The following is a 25,853-nucleotide window of genomic DNA, read 5'->3' on the forward strand; positions in this document are numbered from 1 at the left end:
TGCATCCAAGCAGAATTGGGTTTATTTAATCTTCTAGGGCAACATATAATGACAGAAGAGAAGCTGCATGTATCTAATTATAGACAAGTTGACTAACAAATAGCATACCAAAATGTCTGAAACTATAAGCAGAAACATATCTAAATCGGGCAAAAAAAATATATCCTGCACCCCGTCAAAAAATGGTTATGTCGTCTCTGACTGTAGCCTACAGCACATTTTCTATATTAGCAGGTTATGGTCGGGGTACAGATTTTCACATATAGTCGGGCGGTTGCGGATGGGTTATTAGCAATTGCTGGCAGGTGTGGGCTTCTCGGGTCCTCTGGGTTGGGACACGGTTCCTCTTCACCCCCGTCAGTGGCCTGTTCATCATCCTCTTCTTCCTCTCCATACATTGCCTCGACACCCTCAGTGTCCACATCAGGAATGTGGACACATCCAAATTCCATAATGATAGTAGATTGGGAATGCTGTGTGCGGGTTATACTTATTGACACTAACCATGCTGCAGTGTGTGGAGTTTGACTGGATCATCTGTGTTCACCACAGGCTGTCCATGTAGGTGTGGAATATTGACACTCCTCTGCCCTTCATGCCCAGGCCCTGCATCGGACATGGTGGCAGTGCACCAGTGCCCACTGCCACGGGAGCCCTGGCAACAAACAACCACAACGTTGTGAGCAAGAATATGAAGCCTGCCATTGTCAATGTGTTTACAGTATGTCAATGTGTTCATTATAGACAGCGGTAACAGCTAATCATGACTGCAAATGGATTCAGTCAATCAACCTTCCTGTTGCTAACAACTTTAACAGCACAGAAGTCCCCCTTCTTCACCTCTGGGAGACCACTTGGAGGCACCACCACTCCAGGCAGCATGAGATCTGTGGAGAAGTGGAAAATGGAGGATAGAGTTTCAGAATACATGTGAATGACTGATACATTGATTAATATCAATCCAGGTTTTATGTAGGACAAATAACCATACCTGCCCCTGCAGCCAGCTTATGTAACACTGGAGGCCATGTTGTGAATGCTGGCAAGACATGGGGATAACGCCAAAGCTTATACACTGGAAAACAACAAGACATACAGTAGTCAAGATTTCTATTTTTTTTCCTGAGTTGTACGGTCAGTGCATCTCTGCCACTTGAGACATTTGGACTGTAACCCTACCTGTGGGATAGACATGTTGACTGTAACCCTTCCTGTGGGATAGACATGTTGATTTTAACCCTACCTGTGGGATAGACGCGTTTCTCCAGCTCAAAGAACACTGGGTTCTTATGAAGCACGGAGAGGGTGACTACATCTCCCTTGTGGGCATAGATCTTCACTACATTGAGCTCCTATTTGTTTGGGACCAACTCGGACAGTTTCTCCGTAGACAGAGAGGGAAAGGCTATGGATATGTCAGCTTTCAGCTTCCTCCTAAGGTGGGTAGAGGGTCAATATGAAATATTGTTGTAATCTACGTGAAAAGGGTTTCAGGAAATGTTGTGATGCTTCAATCCACAAAAATCCTATGTGAATTATAAGCACCATGTACATCTTTAGTTGTTTGTGAGTGTGACTCTAGAAAATGGAACAGGGGTTATTCCATTTGATTTCAATCACTTTTTTTTTTACCTCACCCTTTACATTTGAATGAAACTTTTCCATACATATTTGCCCATGTTAGAAGTGGTCAGAAAGTGACTTTTTGGACCTGAATGCAAAAACATTCAAGAGATTTGTGCTGAAAGTTTACCCATTTTGCATACCCCACCATACCATGAGACATACATGTCTTCATCACTGGAAAATACAAACGGTTGAGTTTTATATCAGGGTGGGTGTCATTTCAATCATAGAAATATAATTAATAGAATGAACCTATCCTTCTGACCACTGCAATTTAGAAATTGTAATTTAATTACTACCACAAAGATGGCCGTTGGTTCACCCATCGTCGAATGTCAACTTAAATGGGAATGTCTATTCTATTATCAATATTTCTATGATTTCAATAGGTTTCCTATGGAAGATTGACAGTGTACTTTAAAACAACTGATATTACCATTCAAGTCAATAGTATCTGATGTGTAGACGTCCAACCATCTTTGTGTACCATTTGATTCCCATTCCCATTTTAGTAAATTTAACACCCACCTTGTGTTAAGAGCATGGTGTCTCAATCATAATGAATCATAGTGGCCAAAAAGCTGTATTAGCATGGGCAGCGTCATTGAGGGCTTCCACCATTTTAATGTAGTCAACAGGTATGACTTCCAACTTCATTGGCTGATCTCTCCTTGTGACCCTGTTGGAGTCATGAAAATGGACTGCTTAAATGGAAATAGCCTCAATGGCACTGCCCATGCTGTCAGACACAACGCTGAGTCCTCTATCTATCTCTATGGTTTCAACCGATGGCGGCCACAACTCAAACACTTCAGATGATATAAAATAGGGTCTAATGCTGTGTTCAAAACAGCTGGGAACTCGGAACTCTCTGACTTAAGTGCATTAAAAACAACTGGGACCTCGAGAAGAAAAGAAAAAGAGAGATCCGACTGGGGGAAAAATCTATTTGAACAATCATCAAACTCAGAATTCGGGCCTCTTTCCAGAGCTCATACTTTCTGACCTGAAGATCACTGACGTCATGATTTGACCTGGTAATTTTCAGAGTTCCCAGTTGTTTGAACGCCGCATAAACTATAACACAGGTGAAAATTGAAAATAATCTGAGTTTATGCATTTTTTGAGAATTTAAATTAAAGATACAAAACATTTTAAAGTTATAGAAATGATCAAAGAGTTTGACAACACTCTTGTAAGCTTTTAAATGATATCAAACTGGACCGTTAATCTTTTCCAGTGATGAAGACATGGATGTCTCATGGTATGGTGGAGTATGCAAAAATTGTACACTTTAGGCACCTCCTCTACTGAATGTTTTGGCAATCAGGTCCAAAGAGTCACTTTCTGACCACTTCTACCATGAGCAAATATGTATGGGAGGTTTTGTTCAAATTAAAAAGGTGTGCGGTCAAAAAGTGATTGAAATCAAACGAAACGACCTACAGGTCTGTCACAATCTAGCATAGATGAAATGGCATATCTTTTCCGGGTACCTTTCTAACTACCAAAGAGGCTGGATGCCTGTTGAGTTGAGTGGCGAATAGAAAATACCGTGTGTAATTGCTGCCTATTCTTTGGGTGCTGAAATGTGTCGTTTTTTCATTAAAACGTCGGAGCTCCAGTCGGCCCACTAGTCGTCGCTCAACTCCATTGTAAATCGTTGAGTTTAATGTGGAACGAGTGACTCCTCACCTATCGGAGCGTTTAATCACTGTGTTGGACTTGACACAGAACCCTTTCGGTAACATACTGAAAACGACACCGTCGTCAACTCTAGTTCTTAATCTTAAAATGTATTCAATTATATTTACTAGCTAAATTTAAACCCACACTTCGCAAGTTCTTAAAAAACAAAACAAACATTCATAACGAAAATGGACAGCAGCTTTTTTTAGTGCATCACAAACTACGTCCGGAAGGATTCTGTCAAATGCCGTAAATTGGGTCCTATGAGATACCTTAAAGGCCCAGTGCAGTCAAACACGTGATTTTACTGTGCTTTATATATATCCCCACTATGAGGTTGAAATAACACTGAGAAATTATGAAAATGCACTTTTAGTCAAAGAGCTGTTTTAAAAGATTGTTTGCCCTCTTCTCTGCCAATAACAACTAGTTTTTAGGTTACACATCCCTATCATTAGGCTCCTCCAATTAGGCCCCTCAGACCACTCCCAGACAGTCCTAGCAAAATTCTTGCTTGAGAAATTACATTTAGCTAAGAAGCTGTTTTTGTTAATTTTTGACAATTGTAATTCTTTAATTAATTTGTTACACATAAGAAATTATTTGATATTGAGATAAAAACGTCCGCATTGGACCTTTATGCACAATGTCCACCAGATGCAGATGTTTCGTCATGTCTAGTCCCCATTTTCTGTACTTGAGGCACTTGCTTCGCTTTCAACTTGCTAAAAGATAGCTAGTTGGAGTCTGTGTGTACTTCTGTTTGTACCACCGCAAGGTAAAGCAATGCAGGATAAGAAATATTGAATGCATGCGGAACAGAGAATGCACCGCTACCTAGTGCGGCACCGCCAAAGTAGCGTTGCGGACTTCTCCATTGAAAATTAATGACCTCCGTGGAACAGAAAGAGCTTGATTCATCTGGTGGATATGAGGCGTTAACGCTTCGAACACACAGCCAGAGTTTTTGCGATTAATAGCACGCAGCATCTGGATATGTATGCAACAAAAGTTCAACATTCACCTTCTGCTACCATTTCTGTCAAACCGGTATGCGTTCGATAAATCCAATGTATGCACTGCACCTGCCTCTGCAACGCCGCAATGCAAACGCAGCGTTTCATTGTAAATGAATGTAATTCTGCTGTACCAAAATGCAAAAAGACTGTCGGTGTTTTTGAAGCGTGAAGGGCCTTTAAACTGAATTTTGACTGCACTGGGCCTTTAAAATATCCAATCTGTGGGAAGATCTCAATTGTATTCTTCTCGCATCCTCCTCGCGTCTTCTCTTCTCTTTCTCGAAACCCATTGGAGGAGACGATCAGAGGGGCGGGACTTCTGTCTTGTCCAATGGGTTTTGAGAAGGATACGAGGAGAGAGGGCGCAAGTAGGTAGAAATGGAGATCTTCCCGGAGAGTAGTCTCGAGCTAGCTAAACGTGTGAGGTCATTATGACATGACGGTAGCGAGAGTGGGGGAAAAAAACAAACAAGATACAACCTGAAAGTCGTGTCGACTGAGTCGTTCGATACTGAAGTGTGAAGATTTTATTCAGTGGGAGCTACCTTGAAAAGATAGAAAAGCCACCCATACTGGACAAGATAAACACATGTTCAAAGAACGGAAAGCGGATGCTTAACGAAAAAAAGCTCCTCCTATTTCTGGTGGTGACTTCACTTCAATGCAGGTGGTAGAGTGTCGAAACGAGTGAATTTAGAAGCTTCAGAGAGTTAGCTTTGTCGCGAGATAACTTTGAGTATTAAGGGACGGTTCATGAGCAAGTAGCTTAACCAATACGCGTGTTAGCTAGCAATCTAACTAAAGTTATTTTAAGGCCACGAGTCTCGACTGGAATTTGGCACTGAGGTATTAATTGTATAACTAGCTAACGTTAGCATGCGAGTTCGACCACATATCAGCAGGTAGCTAGCATTAGGAAACCACTATTTTTTTTTTTTTTTTTTTAACTGAGGATTTCCCTGCGGTAAAATTGGAATAGTTATAAGTGAACCCGCTCTCTCAAACCAAATCAGAACAATGTTATCGAACGCTCAGAACCAGAACCAACCGGCCTTTCCGAACCAGCAACAACAGCAAGCGCCAAATCTGAACTCTGCCCCCTTTCCTCCGTTTTTCGTCAAACCCCACAACCCTCTTCAAATAAAAAAGAATGCCATAACTGACGACTACAAAGTTACAAGTCAAGTCCTTGGCATGGGCATAAATGGGAAAGTATTGGAGATATTCCAAAAAGGAAGTGGAGATAAATACGCTCTGAAGGTAAATGTGTTTTGTGCATTCTTGTGATTTGAGACTGTATACTAAAACGTAAACCGTCCAAGTGAAACAATGTAATTTTAAAGAATGGGGCTTTTATAGCCGTGCATATTTGAGAACTCAATCGAGTATGATTACTTCCCCCCCCCCATCCCACTTATGAATGACCAATTATGGTATTGTACTGCCATTCTGCAAAAGTTCTTTCATTTGGACAGAAAAAATGCTTAGGAATTCCTCAAAACATACCCACGCTTTTCAAAGCACACAATACACCACCTTATTCCATTTCCAGAGTGGCATTTGAATAAGTTCACGAGTATCACTTGCAACTTTGTTACCATATAATGTTATCAATGTGATTGATCTATCTGAAGGCGAGAGAAACGCACACCTGTTTAGGCGCGGCGCTGGCTAGCGGAGTATAATATTTGAAAAAGAAAAGGAGAACTCCACACTCTAGGAGCTCTGATGCAATAATTTTATAACCAACATTTCGACCCTGTCAAGGTTGGTTGTAAAATTATTGAATCTGAGCTCCTAGGGTGTGCAGCTCTCCTTTTCTTTATCAATGTGATATAGCCTAAGCCTAGATGATTTGAAGTGCACTAGGTCTGTTGCACAGACATTTTCAGTGAGTGCATTTTATTGTGTTCAAGTTTTCAATTCCATTTGAGTGAGAAAGAAATCTGTTTACTCCTATACTGCTCACAAGAGAGCCGACCAGAGTACCGTTGAGGCCTAGTTAATCTCTTGTGGGTGCCACTTCCTCTGAGTCCCTGACTGTACACTAGAAATCCTATGATTCATATCTGACCATCAGGATTGCTGATAATGTAATCAAGAGCAATGATTTGCTCTGTCAGCCTCTCCTCTCACTTTAAAATGGGAAAACTTTCTGATCCTATTTGAATGTCTGCATTTAGGCCTAGTTGGTGCTGTTGTTTAGTGTCAACATTGCTTTCAACCAGGGCTTTTCTTTGCTGGTGATCGTCATACCGCAGCTGTCATTCTGGTCCCCAAATAGCTCTGGCCTCTTGTCTACCCTGAAGCAGATATGGAAACTAACAAAAGGTCTTCTGCTGCCATTATTTATTGTTTCATTGTTTATTAATTACTCTGAAAAATTAAAGCACATTGTGTCTAACACATTATCATTGATCTGTAGGCCTATTTATATAACACAGTTAAATAGTCATTCTGTGTCTTTGCCCTGACATTATTGACTTAGTAGGCTGGGCTTCAGGTACAGGCATATTCAGCAACTGTCAGATTCAATGAGTCACGAATAATCCATTGTTTGTGAAAATATGTCTCGGAATAAAACTAATCCGTTTCTTTTGTGCTATCAGCTTTTATAACAGAGGTTCCCAGGAACTTTTCAGAAAAAGGCTGATGTTTTTCAAAAAATGACAACTTATTTCTGAAATTCAGAAACTGATATGCCACTCATTTGTTCGCTTCAATGCATTGTTCTTTGTCGACCCTAAGAATCTCTAGATCATTGACAGACTTGAAACAGATGTCCCATGCTGATTTCTAAGTTTCCCAGATAAGCCCTAAACAATAGCAGCATCCTGCCACCTCTCTCCATTCACCTCACACCCTCATCTCACAGACACACTCTTACCTTCTTTCATTGCCACTCAGGGCAGTGTTTCTGCCTGCTGAGCCCCAGTGTTAGCCTTCAGGCAGAGATAATTGATAACTTCCACAGATATTTCCTCAGTCTGCTCCTCTTGGATCTATTGGTCAGCCCTGATGCATGTATCCCCCTCCTGCTCTGATTGGGCGACAAGGGTTGGTGGCATTGTGGTGCTGAGCACAGCTTGACTTTGCAGTGGAGATGAGGATGAGGTGTCAGATGTGTATATTACAGCGGTGTCAAACTCATTCCATGGAGGGCCTAGTATCCAGCTTGTATCACATCCGGCCGTGATTGGCAGTCCCATAGGGCGGTGCACAGTTGGCCGGGGTAGGCCGTCATTGTAAATAAGAATTTGTTCTTAACAGACTTACCTAGTTAAATTTAAAAAATAAAACTGCAGGCTTTTCCCTTTCAATTAAGCCCTAGACTACCAGGTATGGGGAGTTCCTTACTAATTAGTGACCTTAATTCATCAAGTGCAAGGGAGGAGCGAAAACCCGCTCTCGGCCCTCTGTGGAATGAGTTTGATACCTCTGGTATATGGGTTTATCGATCAGCTTGTAATGTTGTATTGTGACTGTAGCTCGGTCATATGGACAGAAATCCATATCGCAATAAATTGACAGAATTAAGGACGATACTTTTAACTTTTTAAAAACCTTTTAAACTACTACTAGTTTGTTGTAGCCATCAATTGTCCCATTAACAATAACCCATATTAGCAAACTTATTTCATTTCAAACTTCACATTTCTCTAGTATAGGCTACTTATCGTAATGAACGATATCAGGAAAATGCTCACGATAAGTGGTTGTTGCCGTTCAGTTTCCCCCCCACCAGCTCTAATTGTGACCAGGGCTTTGACTCTCAGGCCCCTTAAACCGGTATGCTGTAGAAGGGCTTCATTCAGTGCTGTATTTTACAAATTGCCTTTAGGAGGAATTGCACAAGAACAGATGTCATTCTTTCTTTCCCACATAGTCTAAGGCTAAAGATTTATATATCTGAATAAAGACTCAAGATCATGAACCTCTGAATATCTGTGACCTCTCAAATCCTTCCTTTTCTACTGCGTCCAAAGTCTTGAGGATGAGCGCTTTGCTTTTAGGCTTAGTCTACACCCTTTCCTCCGCTGCCCGGGCCAGGCTAATACTATTAGGCCTAATGGGGATAGAGAGAAGAGCACATGTTCCCTTAAAACATTTGAGTAATTGGCCACTGCTTTGTTCTTACTCTACCTTAAAGTGCAACTGAAATCAATAAACAACTTTTCTGATCAAAAACGGCCTATGTGGCATCAATATTAGTCAAACATTTATTCTAGTGTCAAAATTGACTACGAAGTAAGTAGCATAATTTTGGTCAGTCTCATCCAAAATTGAGTTTTGTCATGAGTTACTTTAGGGTTGGGTTTTGATTTTGACAATGCTCACTTGCCCACTAACACCAGGATACACAGCTGCGGTGATTGTGCTCTATACAATCCTACCGCAGAACACAGACAGTAGGATAGACCAGCCCAGCAGCAATGTTCACTTATTTACTTGATGTAAATTTGAGTGACTAAAACCTCTGCAAAAATGTCAATGACAGATTTGTTTTAATTTAATTTAATTTTTTAAGTATCTTAGATTCATTCTGACTATTTTGAGGAAGTGATACTGGCTTTGTTCCTATGTCTCATGGGTGGACTAACACCATTAACTGCCACATTGAACCCCCCCAGACTGAAATGTTTTTCTTTAAAGAGCGACAGAGAGAACATGTGGAATCGGTGCGTTTAGTCGCTCAAAGTCAAGTTCATCTACGATCTGAAGCTGAAAGGTTGGCTATTAGTAACCCCATCCTTGCTGTCTCTTCCTTCCCTGCTTGGCCCGTCGTAATACTATTAGCTGGGGGAGAAAAAGCCTATGTCTAAAGCATAAAACAACCTGAGAATCTGACTGTTGGTTGGTGCATCACAGTAGGAGGCCTTCTTTTGCTAGAACAAAAGATGTACCTGCTGTGTACCGACGAACCTGCTGTTTTTACTTGTGGATTCACAATGCTCGGCAGTGGCCGATAACTTGACTTTGAGCCAATCAGAGGGTAGGAACCTCCGTGTGGGGGAACTGACAGCATTGTTCTAACTAAAACAATAAAGCTGCAAAAAAATTCTAGAGCAATTCTTTACATCTTATATGTCTAAGGAGTTTTCTCCTTGAATGATTTTTGATCATGTTTGTTTATTAGCTAGCTAACGTTAGCTTGCTAACTGAGCAAAGTAGTCACACACTTCTTATGAAATTAATGGGGTGGTAAGTGCAGCACAATGCACACAACACTAAATGCTTTACCAAGCTAACTATCTCGCCACTGTAGCTAGTAACATAATTCAATCACAATAGATTAGTTTCCATGACGTAGCTGCCTGTAGCTGGCTGCCAAGAGTCAATGCAGTGTCTTTACCTAGCTAGCACAACAGCTAGCGAGTCATGCTAATGTTAGCCAGCTAGCAAAAATTTATATATGGGCTGTATGTGTTTATGGACAGTGAATATAATTGTTTCTTTGATCTCGCTAGCTTGTTATATATCAGCTAGCTAGAAAACATTGACTAGACCAGGGGTATTCAACTCTTACCCTACGAGGTCCGGATCCTGATGGTTTTCTGTTCTATCTGAAAATTAAATCAACCTGTCCCAGGTCTAAATCGGTCCTGGATTTTAGAGGGGGAAAATGAAGAAACGCTGTGGAACTGGCGTCAAGGTCCAGAGTTGAGTTTGAGGGGACTAGACCCTAAAGCAACACAGACATCCATTGCCAAACAATGCTACTGCCACCTGGTTTGGAGTATTTTAACAGGGCTTTGGCTGACGACTTTAAGGTATTTGCTGTGTGAACACAAAAGACATTGACTGCTGACACTCTGTACAGAGGTGCTAAGTACTGTCGGCAGGCAAACATTTTGACAGTCCTTCCGGTGTGTTTGAGCTCTAAAAGTAGCCTGGCGCGAGAGGCCAGAGATGACTGGAGGATTATTCGGTCTGGATTTGTACAGCACCATGCTCCACGCAGACACTCAACTTTTATTGGGCAGGTGTCCTGAGACAGGCAAACCAGAGGAGAGACCTCCCTGGAATGACGAACCACCATTTTAGATGGCCTTTCCCTCTTTGGATAGGGGTTTGCCTACTAGCCTACCCTCAGATCTGTACGTGCTTTAGCCTCTTATCAAGTGGGCTCTTGAGCATAGTACTGTATGAATCGCCTGCTGTGTGTGTGTATATATGTGTCAGAGATTCTGTGCTGGAAATGGAACAACATTGCCCTTCCCGACAGTGTCCTTTCAGGGGCTGTTGTGTAAGCAGAGCAGATTCTTCCCTGTCTGCAAATGCCTGTCGGTATACGGCCAATGGCTAGGCTGTCTGTGAGGAGGGATGAGACTCCTTCCTGTTTTTGCCTGTATGAATTATCAGCTAACCGGAATAGCAGAATACTGAATCTTACGATTTAAAACTGACTGGGCTGGTAGTGTTCTCCCCTGATTTAAAATACATTTCAGCAGACCTGAAATTTGGTCAGTGCCCAAATTTTTTTGGGACGGAACATTGGTCACGACATCTAAAAAATATAGATGTTGTGACTAGTGATGCACCGATATGACATTTTTGGCCGATATCGATGTCCGGTTATGTTCCTTGCCCCAAAAAACTTTTTGTGACCTTTTAAGCGTTCTAGTACAGTTAAATAGTTAACACACACACACACACTTGGACGCAGCGGTCTAAGGCAACGCATCTCAGTGCAAGAGGCGTCACTACAGTCCCTGGTTCGAATCCAGGCTGTATCACATCAGGCTGTGATTGGGAGTCCCATAGGGCGGCGCATAATTGGCCCAGCGTCGTCTGGGTTTGGCCGGGGTAGGCCGTCATTGTAAATAAGAATTTGTTCTTAACTGACTTGCCTAGTTAAATAAAGTTTGCTCACACCACACTGACCAAAAAGTTATTTTGTTGGCATTTACGTATATCCCCATTTACCAGTAAAACATCATCAAAACCTATTTCTTTCACTTGCTGTGCTGTTTCGTTGTTCATTTGTTCAGTCGTTTCATTCTCAATCAGGATTTCTATGGAACGCCATTTGCGTGTCAAAAAAATATACATGTCAAATAACTAGAGGTCGACTGATTTTTCAACGGCGATACCGATTTATTGGAGGACCAAAAAAAGCCGATTTATATAAAAAATCGTCTGATTTAATCGGTATCAGCTTTTTTTGGTCCTCCAATAAATCGGTATCGCCGTTGAAATATATACTTGTAATAATGACAATTACAACATTACTGAATGAACAATGAACACTTATTTTAACTTAATATAATACATCAATAAAATCAATTTAGTCTCAAATAAATAATGAAACGTGTTCAATTTGGTTTAAATAATGCAAAAACTAACACGGAACCCAAACCGGCTGCGCTATCGTGCATAAATGTATTTTGCCCCCCCCCACACCAAACGCGATCACGACAAGCAGGTTAAAATATCAAAACAAACTCTGAACCAATGACATTAATTTGGGGACAGGTCGAAAAGAATTAAACATGTATGGCAATTTAGCTAGCTAGCTTGCTAGCTAACGTTAATTTGTCCTATTTAGCTAGCTTGCTGTTGCTAGCTAAATTGTCCTGGGATATAAACATTGAGTTGTTATTTTAACTGAAATGCACAAGGACCTCTACTCCGACAATTAATCCACACATAAAACGGCCAACCGAATCGTTTCTAGTCATCTCTCCTCCTTCCAGGCTTTTTCATCTTTGAACTTATATGGCGATTTGCATCTAAACTTTCATTGTACTTCCACGACAACCGGCAACAAAGTTCGTCTTTCAATCACCCACGTGGGTATAACCAATGAGGAGATGGCACGTGGGTACCTGCTTCTATGAACCAATGCGGAGATGGGAGAGGCAGGACTTGCAGCGTGATCTGCGTCAGAAATTGGAATGAGTTCTATTTTAGCCCTTGGCGTCGCAGATGCTCGTTGGCGCAATAATTGAATAACATGGATTTCTAAATTTATTTTGCGACGCTCGCGCACACGACAGGTCCGGTCTGGTCAGTATGTAAGTGTTGGAGAAGAAAGTAAAAGTGCAATATGTGCCATGTAAAAAAGCTAACGTTTAAGTTCCTTGCTCAGAACATGAGAACATATGAAAGCTGGTGGTTCCTTTTAACATGAGTCTTCAATATTCCCAGGTAAGAAGTTTTAGTTTGTAGTTATTACAGGACTATTTTTCTCTATACCATTTGTATTTCATATACCTTTGACTATTGGATGTTCTAATAGGTACTTTATTGCCAGCCTAATCTCGGGAGTTGATAGGCTTGAAGTCATAAACATTGCGAAGAGCTGCTGGCAAACGCAGGTGTGCTGTTTGAATGAATGCTTACGAGCCTGCTGCTGCCTACCACTGCTCAATCAGACTGCTCTATGAAATCATAGACATAGTTATAATAACACACAGAAATACGAGCCTTAGGTCATTAATATGGTCGAATCTGGAAACTATAATTTCGAAAACAAAATGTTTATTCTTTCAGTGAAATACGGAACGGTTCCGTATTTTATCTAACGGGTGGCATCCATAAGTCTAAATATTGCTGTTACATTGCACAACCTTCAATGTTATGTCATTGGATTAGCAAATTAGTTCACAACGAGCCAGGCGGCCCAAACTGTTGCATTTACCCTGACTCTGCGTGCAATGAACGCAAGAGAAGTGACACAATTTCCCTAGTTTAATATTGCCTGCTAACATGAATTTCTTTTAACTATATATGCAGGTTTAAAAATATATTCTTCTGTGTATTGATTTTAAGAAAGGCATTGATGTATATGGTTAGGTACATTCGTGCAACGATTGTGCTTTTTCGCAAATGCACTTTTGTTAAATCATCCCCCGTTTGGCGAAGTTGGCTGTCTTTGTTAGGAAGAAATGGTCTTCACACATGTTTGAAACGAGCCAGGCGGCCCAAACTGCTGCATATACCCTGACTGTTGCACAGAACGCAAGAGAAGTTACACAATTTCCCTAGTTCAATCAAGTTTATTTTATATAGCCCTTCGTACATCAGCTAATATCTCGAAGTGCTGTACAGAAACCCAGCCTAAAACCCCAAACAGCAAGCAATGCAGGTGTAGAAGCACGGTTAAAAGAAATTCATCTTAGCATGCAATATTAACTATATGCAGGTTTAAAAAATATTTACTTGTGTATTGATTTTAAGAAAGGCATTGATGTTTATGGTTAGGTACACATTGGTGCAACGACAGTGCTTTTTTCGTGAATGCGCTTGTTAAATCACCCGTTTGGTGAAGTAGGCTGTGATTCAATGATAAATTAACAGGCACCGCATCGATTATATGCAACGCAGGACAAGCTAGATAAACTAGTAATATCATCAACCATGTGTAGTTTGATTGTTTTTCATAAGATACGTTTAATGCTAGCTAGCATCTTACCTTGGCTCCTTGCTGCATTCGCATAACAGGTAGTCAGCCTGCCACGCAGTCTTCTCTTGGAGTGCAATGTAATCGTCCGTGTCCAAAAATGCCGATTACCGATTATGACAACTTGAAATCAGCCCTAATTAATCGTCCATTCCGATTAATCGGTCGACCTCTACAAATAACACTATTTGACATGTCAAATAAGCTTGTTGACCAATCAGGACTTGAATATGACTGCACGTCACATCATTTAATGCGTTCATACATTTTTTTTACGTTGTTATTACATATTGATTACACTCACTCGTATTTTATATGTCACAACGATTCATCGATATGTATGCTATGATGCTGGTAAAGTTGTCTTGCACACCTACAGTGCTGGTCATAAAATAAAAGCTAGCTAGCTCATGGATGCAAACAGTAGCTACTGTTTCAGTAGCTATAGCCAGGTATCATCTAAAATAACCCTAATTTATAAGACAGTTCTTATTTGATTAATGGTGGTCGGACCATCTATGTGAAGCTAGCCACAATAGTGGACTTTGCGGTTAGCTTTCAAAATAAAAGTATGTAATTGACAGTGATGCAAATTAATACAAATAGTATAGTTATGCCATAATTGAATAGATCATGCAAAATAAGGCTGGAATGTTATGTAAAATCAACAAAAGACAATTTTGTTAAGTTGACAATGTTGAAATCACACTGGATGTATTATACTTTAGAATTGCATTGGGGGCATACTTATTTAACAGCCTTACCCCATGTCATTGATCCACAATCCATAGGTATCAGTCTACTCAGTGACATCCAGAAAAACATTAGCATCGTAGCTCTTATTGCGGGACTCTGAAACAACGGAGTAGAGCCACATTTATTTTCAACCTATGTGTATTGAACACTTTGGGAGGACGTTGGGAAAAAATATATTGGGTATTGAGTAGACTGATACCCCATTTTATTGATCCCCAATCCGTTGGGAAAGCTGTACATTGCAATATGAATGTCAATACACCCAATAGGCTGACTGGGGAGGTGATTTCACACGTTCACAGTCCTACGATAAGACCTACAATGCTAATATTTGCGTAAACTCTGGCCGGTCTTTGCTTGTTTGCAGACTTTTTTGTACAGCTTTGACAGTGCTACTGATAGTAGTGGGGGCGCCTGGCCTGCAATTGCAAATTCTGCACACACAACATTCTATAATAGAACTGTTATTTGATGTGTCAAGTTAAAGGCTTATTTAATGCATCAAATAGTGTTATTTGACATGTATCTTTTTTGACACGCTTAGACCCAAATGGCGTTCCAAAGTATGTTGTGAAGCTAATAGCAGTGACGCTAATACTGTGTAACTCCGGTAGGGAAACATCTGAAAAATAGTGCACTTGGTAGTGTGTACCGGTGCTCGACCAGTCGCGAAAGCCAACATCACCGACGACAGAGAACGGTTGATTGTCAAGGGCAATGAATTCCATTATCTTGGCGATTTTAAGGGATTTCTCCTTTGAGTTGTCTCGCTGAAATTTTCTGTTTTGCCAGTGTAGCGCAAAATGTTATGTGGCGTCATTACGTCATGTACCTACGTTTTATATAGGTATGCACGGCAGCTTTGACATTGGTTTTGCACATCGGCATTAAACTAGACATCGGGCCGATACCGATGTTGGCATTTTTAGCCAATATCGTCCGATTCCGATATATTGTGCATCCCTAGTTGTGACCAATATTCCCTCAAATGTTTTCAGTCACTGAGCAAATTTCAGGTCTGCTGAGCGCAAACTTGAACATTGTGAAAATTCTCTGCAGCTGTGAACACTGGCTGTTCCTGCTTTAAGTTAGTTTTAAGTGGCCAAGTAGGCTACTGTGTCTATTTGATCATAGTGTAGGCCTACCAGAGTGGCCTACCATAAACTATGGTAAAAATGCTTCCCATATAATTTTAACATGGCAATAGCTGTTCTATCATTCAGCCTACAGTTGCAGCCAATGTGGTGTTTAATGTAGGCCTACATTCCATGAGACATTTGAAAAAAAACATGCAGGGCTTCACATTAACCTGTTTATCCACTTGTCCTTCAGACAAGGTGACTCAACATGTTTGGTTTGCATGAAAACACTTTACAAAATAAAATAAACAGAATCAGACACATTATGCTACCCCTCTGTCTATTGGCTACTTAACTTATTCAAGGCTGTCTCAAAATACAACACTGCCCCTTTAAGACAAACCAGATCTTTACCTGACTTGCTTTTCAAAGATGTCTAGAAATCAGCACATTTTGTGCAATTGTAGGACGACCGCCCCCCCAAAAAAGTAAATGGCACAACAAAAAAAGTAAATGGCACAGATCCATATATGGCAATGGTCTATTTGCATATAAGCCTACTGCAGCGCTGATTGGCTATGCCGCACCGGTCTGTGTAGAGTACAGGCTGAATTGTGTGCAATAGAATCCTACTCCTATGCCTTCTGCCTACAACAACATTTCTTGCATAGTTTGTTTCGGTATGTTGCGTTGAAAGTGGCTAATATTGCATTGATTCGATCACAATTGACACTGTAAAGGGAAACATTGATAGTGTTAACTAACAGGGAAAACTCTAGAAAGTTGAGTGAAGTTCAATCTCCTGCTTCTCTCCATGGGCTGGTATTTATTCTGCTCTTTGTGCAGTTCTCATTGCAAGGCTCAGGTAGCCCATAAACATGTCTGACGTGTGTGGGTACATACGCGTGGGTGGTGTGTGTTATGCTGAGGGAATGACAGTGCCAGCTGTACAGAGCCCCCTCCTCCCAGGGATACTGAATGACGTCAGGGAGTGACTTGTTTGTTGATGTGCAAGTGGGTAGGCTACAAATTGGGGTTTGGCACTATTCAGATTTTCATAACTTAAACCGTTTCTGTATCAAACCGGGTATACGGTATTACTGGAAGTGCACGCAAGGGGCACCATTACATTTTATTTTATATACAGTACCAGTCAAATTCGGACACCTACTCATTCCAGGGTTTTTCTTTATTTTTACTATTTTCTACATTGTAGAATAATAGTAAAGACATCAAAACTATGAAATAACACACGAGATCATGTAGTAACCAAAAAATTGTTAAACAACTCAAAATATATTTGATTCTTCAAGTAGCCACCTTTTGCCTTGATGACAGCTTTGCACACTCTTGGCATTATCTCAACCAGCTTCATGAGGTAGTCACCTGGAATGCATTTCAATTAACAGGTGTGCCTTGTTGAAAGTTAATTTTTGCTAAATCTTTCCTTAATGCTTTTACCAAATAGCCCTATTTGGTAAAAGACCAAGTCCATATTATGTCAAGAACAGCTCAAATAAGCAAAGAGAAACGGTAGTCCATCATTACTTTAAGACATGAAGGTCAGTCAAAGCGGATAATTTCAAGAACTTTGAACAGTCGCAAAAACCATCAAGCGCTATGATGAAACTGGCTCTCATGAGGGTTGCCACAGGAAAGGAAGACCCAGAGTTACCTATGCTGCAGAGGATAAGTTCATTAGAGTTACCAGCCTCAGAAATTGCAGTCAAAATAAATGCTTCAGAGTTCAAGTAATAGACACATCTCAACATCAACTGTTCAGAGGAGACTGTGTGAATCAGGCCTTCATGGTCGAATTGCTGCAAAGAAACCACTACTAAAGGACACCAATAAGAAGATACTTGCTTGGGCCAAGAAACACGAGCAATGGGCATTAGAAAAATCTGTCCTTTGGTCTGGAGTACAAATTTGAAGTTTTTGGTTCCAACCGCTGTGTCTTTGTGAGACGCAGAGTAGGTAAATGGATGATCTCTGCATGTGTGGTTCCCACCATGAAGCATGGAGGAGGAGGTGTGATGGTGTGCTTTGATGGTGACACTGTCAGTGAATAATTTAGAATTAAAGGCACACTTAACCAGCATGGCTACCTCAGCATTCTGCAGTAATACGCCATCCCATCTGGTTTGTGCTTAGTCCCACTATCATTTGGTTTCAACAGGACAATGACACAACACACCTCCAGGCTGTGTAAGGGCTATTTGACCAAGGAGAGTGATGGAGTACTGCATCAGAAGACCTGGCCTCCACAATCACCCGGCCTCAACCCAATTGAGATGGTTTGGGATGAGTTGGACCGCAGAGTGAAGGAAATTAAGCCGACAAGTGCTCAGCGTATATGGGAACTCCTTCAAGACTGTTGGAAAAGCATTCCTCATGAAGCTGGTTGAGAGAATGCCAAGAGTGTGCAAAGCTGTCATCAAGGCAAAGGGTGGCTACTTTGAAGAAACTCAAATATAAAATCTATTTTGATTTAACACTTTTTGGTTACCACATGATTCCATATGTGTTATTTCATAGTTTTGATGTCTTCACTATTATTCTACAATGTAGAAAATAGCAAAAATAAAGAAAACCCCTTGAATGAGTATGTGTGTCCAAACCTTTGACTGGTACAATAGATGGATCGATCTTTCTTTTATGCACACATTTTTTTGCCAAGACGCTTTACCTTGACATCTAGCCACTTAGATAACAAGTTAGCAAACCAAATGCATAGCTGGAGCTTTGACACATCTTACATTTCTTGTAGTTATAAATAACTTAGTTATAAGCAGGGGCGTAGCACGCACCCACGGTATTGAAAACCATTCAATTGGTATTTTGAAATACCCTGATAAACAGTATATCGCCCAAGCCTATTACGCACAGTAAACAGGGCCAGGAGGACGCAACACCACTGACACCTTGGGCCTCGAACCTCCGACATGCATTAAGTGCGAGCTTTCTTTAAGCCTATAAGTGCTGTTCACTTGTAAAAATCAATTTGCCTACTTTTTAGTTGCTCTGGATTTCTGCATGTTCGGGTTTAGTGCATAAAGGACTAGTTGCATTAAGTCAATACCAGGAGTCAAAGGTACTGGGTAATCCCACATTCATACAATACTTTGAGGAGAATACAGTGTTTTTCTTACATTCCAGAAGAGCCTGAAAGTGGAACTGACAGCGTTTTAAGTACTTCGCAAATATTAAAGACAATCATAATTGTCCATAACCTCAAATTCCGAGTTTATGCTGCCAAACCAACTTTTTATAAGAGGTTTTTAAAAATAGGTCATATCAGGTTGTAAATCATAGCTGGCCTGGTACATTGTTTGCTGCCTCCACCCATTTGGGATGCACTGTTTTTCAGAAAAACGGAGGAATGTAACTAAGGCTGGTAATGTCAATGCTAATTTGATTGTAAGGGCAGTGATAACATGATTAATAGGCTAGCATATCTGTTTATGTAGCTATTTACTTAGGCTCTGTGTTTTTAGCTTGCTAGCTGCTGGGAGGATGTCATGTCATTGGAGGACTGGGTGAGTGACCAACTTTTTCCACTCATATTGTTTTTCGGTGGCTACAGCTAGAGATGCAGGTGTCATTTGGTTAGCTAGCAAGAAATGTGAATCGCTATGCTGCACTTGAACGACTACTATCCATTTGGTCATATTCAGCCAGTTGCGAGTTCGTAACATGTTAGCAGCCTAACCAACTCTGCTAGGGTGAGTAAAATGGTCAGTGAGGTGTTCTCTCATTTGTCTGGAAGTATCTAGCCAACTTTAGCCAGTTAGCTTGGGTGCTTGACTGCCACTGTGAGGAACGCTGGGATCATACACCACCATCTACTTTACTGGAGTGTGAGGCCAGTCACGGCCTAACTACATTTAAATGACCTTCATTATTCCTGTTCCTCTATCCCCGAGCCTACTGACACACTGGAGGAAATTTACAAAAAAATAACTTTAGTTGTCAATCCAATGTATTTGGCATCAATCCAATGTATTTGGCATCAATCAAATGGGCGAGCAGGCAAGTTCACATTGTTGTCAAAACGTGGGTTGGGACAAGCATGCATTGGCAGGCAAGCTGCATAAGGAAGATTAGGCTACCCCATTGTTTATCAGTGCAATTTTGACAGCCAACTAGCTGAAAAGATTGAGAGGGTTTGTCTAATGTTCACTCGTTAGAGTTTGGCTCATCTCGCTTTGGCTTGCATTAGTTGATGTTGATGTGCGTACCTGAGGGAGAGCGAGCCAACCTTTTTCATGGTGGTTTGATCAATAGGACTGTAAAGTTCCCAAATGTAAGGGGACTCCTGTGGTATTTGCAGAAATCCATTTGGGTGAATTTTGTGGCTTTTCACGAATGCCTTTGAGCTAAAGTTGCGCTGTTGCTACTGCCTGTATACACAGTCCATTTCAAAGGGACTGATGGCAGGCCTGTGTGGCAATGGCTTATTTGCATAAAGGCCTACTGTAGCTCTGATTGGCTATGGTAACACCGCTCTGCATAGACTCAGGTATTGGATAAGACATATTTTATGTATTGCCATGTTTAACCCTTAGCCCACAATGGTAGCTTGAATAGGTATGTTGGTGTGACCGTATTACCATCACACCTGCTGTCAAGAAGGCAGTCAAATTCCGTGTGACCGTTTAGTCATGGTAAGGCGAGCTTCAATGCCGTACAACTCTCCTTCCGTGGCCTCCAATTGCTCTTAAATACAAGTAAAACTAAATGCATGCTCTTCAACCGATCGCTACCTGCCCGCCTGTCAAACATCACTACTCTGGACGGTTCTGACTTAGAATATGTGGACAACTACAAATACCTAGGTGTCTGGTTAGACTGTAAACTCTCCTTCCAGACTCACATCAAACATCTCCAATCCAAAGTTAAATCTAGAATTGGCTTCCTATTCCGCAACAAAGCATCCTTCACTCATGCTGCCAAACATACCCTTGTAAAACTGACCATCCTACCAATCCTCGACTTCGGTGATGTCATTTACAAAATAGCCTCCAAAACCCTACTCAATAAATTGGATGCAGTCTATCACAGTGCCATCCGTTTTGTCACCAAAGCCCCATATACTACCCACCACTGCGACCTGTACACTCGTTGGCTGGCCCTCGCTTCATACTCGTCGCCAAACCCACTGGCTCCAGGTAATCTATAAGTCTTTGCTAGGTAAAGCTCCGCCTTATCTCAGCTCACTGGTCACCATAGCAGCACCTACCTGTAGCACGCGCTCCAGCAGGTATATTTCACTGGTCATCCCAAAAGCCAACACCTACTTTGGCCGCCTCTCCTTCCAGTTCTTTGCTGCCAATGACTGGAACGAACTACAAAAATCTCTGAAATTGGAAACACATCTCCCTCACTAGCTTTAAGCACCAGCTGTCAGAGCAGCTCATAGATTACTGCACCTGTACATAGCCCATCTATAATTTAGCCCAAACAACTACCTCTTTACCTACTATATTTATTTTTATTTTGCTCCTTTGCACCCCATTATTTCTATCTCTACTTTGCACATTCTTCCACTGCAAACCAACCATTCCAGTGTTTTTACTTGCTATATTGTATTTACTTCACCACCATGGCCTTTTTATATTTTTATTTATTTATATATATATTTTGTTTGCCTTCACCTCCCTTATCTCACCTCACTTGCTCACATTGTATATAGACTTATTTTTCACTGTATTATTGACTGTATGTTTGTTTTACTCCATGTGTAACTATGTGTTGTTGTATGTGTCGAACTGCTTTGCTTTATCTTGGCCAGGTCGCAATTGTAAATGAGAACGTGTTCTCAACTTGCCTACCTGGTTAAATAAAGGTGAAAAAAAATGGTAATTAGGCTTCTCCAAGCTCTGCTGCTGCTGATGGTCATTAGCAAGTTTGGTAGGCTACTAACTGCCTGGTACTCAGCACTCTATTGTCCAGTGGTGGGAAAAGTACTCAATTGTCATACTTGAGTAAAAGTAAAGTTAACTTAATTGAAAATGACTCGTGAAAGTCACCCAGTAAAATACTACTTGAGTAAAAGTCTAAAAGTATTTGGTTTTAAATATACTTAAGTATCAAAAGTAAATGTTATTGCTGAAATGTAGTTAAGTATCAATAGTAAAAGTATACATTTCAAATTCGTTATATTAAGCAAAACATATGGCACCATTTTTTTTTAATTTTATTATATTTTTTTTTATTGTTTACGGATAACCAGTGTCGCCCTCCAGCACTCAGACATCATTTACAAACTACGCATTTGTGGTTAGTGTGTCCGCCAGATCAGATGCCGTAGGGATGACCAGGGATGTTCTCTTGATAAGTGTATGAATTGGACCATTTTCCTGTCAAAATGTAGCTAGTACTTTTGGGTGTCAGGGAAAATGTATGGAGTAAAAAGTAAATTTATTTTCTTTAGGAATGTAGTGAAGTAAAAGTTGTGAAATATAAATGGTAAAGTACAGATACCCCAAAAAATGACTTGAGTAGTACTTTATTTTTACTAAAGTACTTTACCCCACTGCTATTGTTCCTCTAACCACTCTGACATCAATGCAAATGTTACGAAAATCTAATCATACACTTCATGATGGCTCATGTTGCGCAACATTTCAATAGTCTATGCAATTGTGCGAGAGAACAGAGTGATGGCCTCTACTAAAAAGAGGGGGATCAACTTTCTATAGGCTAGGCATTCTATATTTATTTCTCTTACTTTCCTAATGTTAAGCACATTTCTAATTTACAACAGGAGTATAGCCTACCTGGCTGGCATGAAAATAAACCACAGGGAAAAGTGTCCTCCATTCGCTATTAAGTGCGTAGATTACATTTCCGCTGGCTAATATTGTCACCCTTAACTTATATATTACTTGTGAATGATGCCCAGCATAAGAAACAATGCATTTTTTGCGACTTTTTCTAGTCATAGTCACACACCTCATGTAGCCAAGCCCATAGGCCTATATGTTTTAATAAGCTTTAGTGATACAAAGTCGCCAAATAACTTCTTAAAATTAAGTACATTAATCTGCTTTACAGGGGTGTAGAGCATAACTGGCCTAAATAAGCAGAGCGTGGGTTTCAAGTTTGGGAAAGATAATTTTCACCATTAAAAACGCACCTTTTCATAATAAAAGGCATTACATGCCAAATTGCATTTGCGGTCACTTTTGATAATGGTGTTTTCTGCTAATGGAACATTCACGCTCAAATGTTTTGATCTGTTGTCAGCCACATTGCGTAAAAAAATGTTTTTGATGCTAGTGGTTGTATTAATTTGATTAAATCTCATCCCGCAACTGTCCCAGACTATGTTTGGAATATTTATTTCTCGGACAGAATAGAATAGGTCAACCTTTGTACTATGGGGGATAGTAGAATGAATTAAGCTAGTGTTTTAACTGTTCGTTAGGCCTACTCATCTTGTTCGCTGACAAAGTAAATGTGGACAGTTTACAATATCTTCAATTATGCACCTCGGAATTGGATAAGAACACGTAGTTGCGTCCCCGATGTGTCTGCCTTCACTTGTAGCCTGTGAGAAAGACCCGATCATGTGATGGAGCGTGCAGCACTCAGGGAGAAGGGCACACCGGCCACTGGCCGCAAAAGGCATGGATTTCTTATTTTTTGGGGGGATGCATTACAGCCACACAAAGGGGATGCGGCCGTGAGATTCTAGGCATTATCAAGTGCTTGTGAAATTGTGAATGAGTGACTGATATAGAGTGTAAAACTTGCACAAAAAACATAAGCAACTTTTCAAATCATCATTAGTCTCATCATACAGCCTTACAATGTATAACAATTCAAAATATAGCCCAACATTTGTAGAACAACTAAAGTTGCATTAATCATTCTAAATTAAGCATAAAGAGGAATACCTATTTCTTTGTTAACTGCTCGACACAGAATAGTGTGCGCACTTCCTCAAATCGTTTGGAGAAAATATCCTTTCTATTTTATTCAGCTTTGTTCAAAGTAATGCAACTGAATTCTAAGCAAATCTTGTCTGCTAAAATTGTGTAGCACACAGCCATTTGGCGTAGCCAGATCAGGACCTAACATAAGGACAACTCAGAGTATGCAATTTATGTTCTTCTGGAATATACATTTTCTTCATATCATGCTTCTTTAGACCTGTCTAAAATGAGTAATGGATTTATTGTGTAGGCTATATATATATATATATAGTATGAGACTCTTTTTTTTTTTTTATGTAGATGTTCCAAAGGTCTTCATCAGTGGCTTGTATGTAAGCCAGTAGAAGCTTAATGTGTTTATGTTCATTAACGGTCAGTTACCGTGAGACCGACAGTTATTTGCTTGACAATCACCGGCTGATGAAATTTCGTGAACGCCACAGCCCTAGGTATGACCATCTTAAAACAATTCCATATGTTAGCTTAGAAGCCCTGGGGGTGTATATGAACAGATTTGAATAACATTTCATGTAGCTAAAACACTGTCAGTTATACTTTTAAATGTCAGTCTGTCTCTCTGTGTGTTCCTGAAGCCTTTCCCTACCATGAAACTGCTCTGCTACACGTGACTTAACTGGCCTCTACACTGTTCAAGTCTCAGGATGTGACACAGGCTAGTGGACGTTATCCACAAAGTAATATAGTTTACAGCCAGCTTAATCTGGAGGAAGAACACGTTGGAGAATTGATGCCAATCCAAGATTCCCTTGATTAATGCATCTGACTGTAAAGTGTTTACCAATGTGTGCTTTTGTTTACTAGCATATCACAGCAGGCACGACGAGGGTTAAGCCTTTACCTTATTCACCAGCTTGGTGTTTCATACAGTATTGTTCTTGCACTCCCAAAGTTGTAAGTAAAGTCTTTAGGTTGCTTAAGGCTGGCTCCGGAGCAGTAGCATCTGGGAAGAAGGGAAATTCTATTATGATGTCTGAGGCTACCGTAATCAGATCTGAATGGCAGAGTCAGGGAAGTGACTACCTCTGGAAGGCTTTTGCCCCGTCATGGTTTGAGGTCTTCTCTAAACTCGTAGTAAACTGATGACTGATGACGGAAAAGCCACTGCGTTGTTTCTCATTTAGAAACAAAGGTGACAAGTTAGACACTGAAAGTTTGAGACCCCTGGCCTGATGCATCCTCAGTAGTTGAGGAAGTGGTACACTAGTCACTGGTTGAGGAGAAATCTAGACTACGTAACCTTCTTTGAAAGATGTCAGCAGCTCGGCTCTGTGTGGTTTACCATAAGCTTGCGTCATTGTTGGTTATTAGTTCAAGCCTAAAAATCCCCTTCTGATGCTGGGTAATTCTGACTGTCTGTTATATTGCTTTCACTTTTATGTAGAAGGCCTACTGTCTGTTATAATCAGTGGTGATGAGTTGTAACCTCTGATTCCATTCTCACCCTTCTCTCGTCTCCTCCCTCTCTTCAGATGCTGCAGGATTGTGCGAAGGCTCGTCGGGAGGTAGAGCTGCACTGGAGGGCGTCGCCCTGCTCTCACATCGTACGCATCATGGACGTCTACGAGAACCTCTACCAGGGCAGAAAATGCCTGCTCATCGTCATGGAGTGGTAGGTCACACATGCGCACACACACACGCACACATCCTTTTAGTCTATGTTATTAAATGTTTTTTCGATCTTTTAGCATGGATGGCGGTGAGCTGTTTAGCCATATTCAAGACAGAGGGAACCAGGCATTCACAGAAAGAGGTAAAGGCATATATTTTTTTTTTTTTTTTTGACCATTTGAATAATGTCTCCCTTCACTCCACTGGTATTCAACTGTTCACTTGCTCAGTAATGCCTTGAACTCTTTCTCCTCTCTCCCACCCCCTATCTAGAGGCCTCTGACATTATGAAGAGTATAGGTGAAGCCATCCAGTATCTGCATGCCATTGATATTGCTCACAGAGACATCAAGGTAAAGCCTGTCTGAACAGAATTGTACCGTACATGCCTTCAGGCAGAACAAATTTTATGTACATGTTTAGTCAAAAAATGTAATGCTTTTTTCCCATCTCTCAGCCAGAGAATCTGTTGTACACCTCCAAAAGGCCAGACGCCCTCCTCAAACTCACCGATTTTGGGTTTGCAAAAGAAATCACCACACTCAACTCCCTGGCAACGCCATGCTACACCCCCTATTATGTTGGTAAGGGCATGCCCCTCGATCTGCATGCTTGCTGTTCAACATGCTTACTGTCTCTGGTTTATAATACACCCTACATCTTGTTGGTGTAATTATTCATGAAGACCTCAATGCCATTAATTTAC

General features: G+C 40.8%; 1 protein-coding gene and 1 long non-coding RNA gene across 4 annotated transcripts in view; one reads left to right on the forward strand and one right to left on the reverse strand.

Annotated features, from left to right (window-relative positions):
- LOC120061390 lies at positions 1–4,930 on the reverse strand. Of its 2 annotated transcripts, none has more exons than XR_005478322.1 (4): positions 4,815–4,930; positions 1,244–1,434; positions 992–1,075; positions 1–887 (listed from the first exon to the last, which is right to left on the reverse strand). It is a non-coding gene; the product is annotated as an uncharacterized LOC120061390 (long non-coding RNA). The 2 variants fall into 2 exon arrangements; XR_005478321.1 differs by lacking the exon at positions 4,815–4,930 and adding an exon at positions 3,123–3,530.
- LOC120061372 (MAP kinase-activated protein kinase 2-like) overlaps positions 4,696–25,853 on the forward strand; it is a 24,738-nt gene continuing 3,580 nt past the window's right edge. For both annotated transcript variants that reach the window (XM_039011141.1, XM_039011142.1), the window contains exons 1-5: positions 4,696–5,594; positions 25,009–25,148; positions 25,225–25,289; positions 25,421–25,500; positions 25,605–25,731. In XM_039011141.1, coding sequence (XP_038867069.1) covers positions 5,352–5,594; positions 25,009–25,148; positions 25,225–25,289; positions 25,421–25,500; positions 25,605–25,731 — 655 coding nt within the window. In that variant the 5' untranslated portion in view covers positions 4,696–5,351. The remainder of the gene's footprint in view (positions 5,595–25,008; positions 25,149–25,224; positions 25,290–25,420; positions 25,501–25,604; positions 25,732–25,853) is intronic.

The sequence above is a fragment of the Salvelinus namaycush genome, chromosome 16 (assembly GCF_016432855.1).
Source record: "Salvelinus namaycush isolate Seneca chromosome 16, SaNama_1.0, whole genome shotgun sequence".
NCBI lineage: Eukaryota > Metazoa > Chordata > Actinopteri > Salmoniformes > Salmonidae > Salvelinus > Salvelinus namaycush.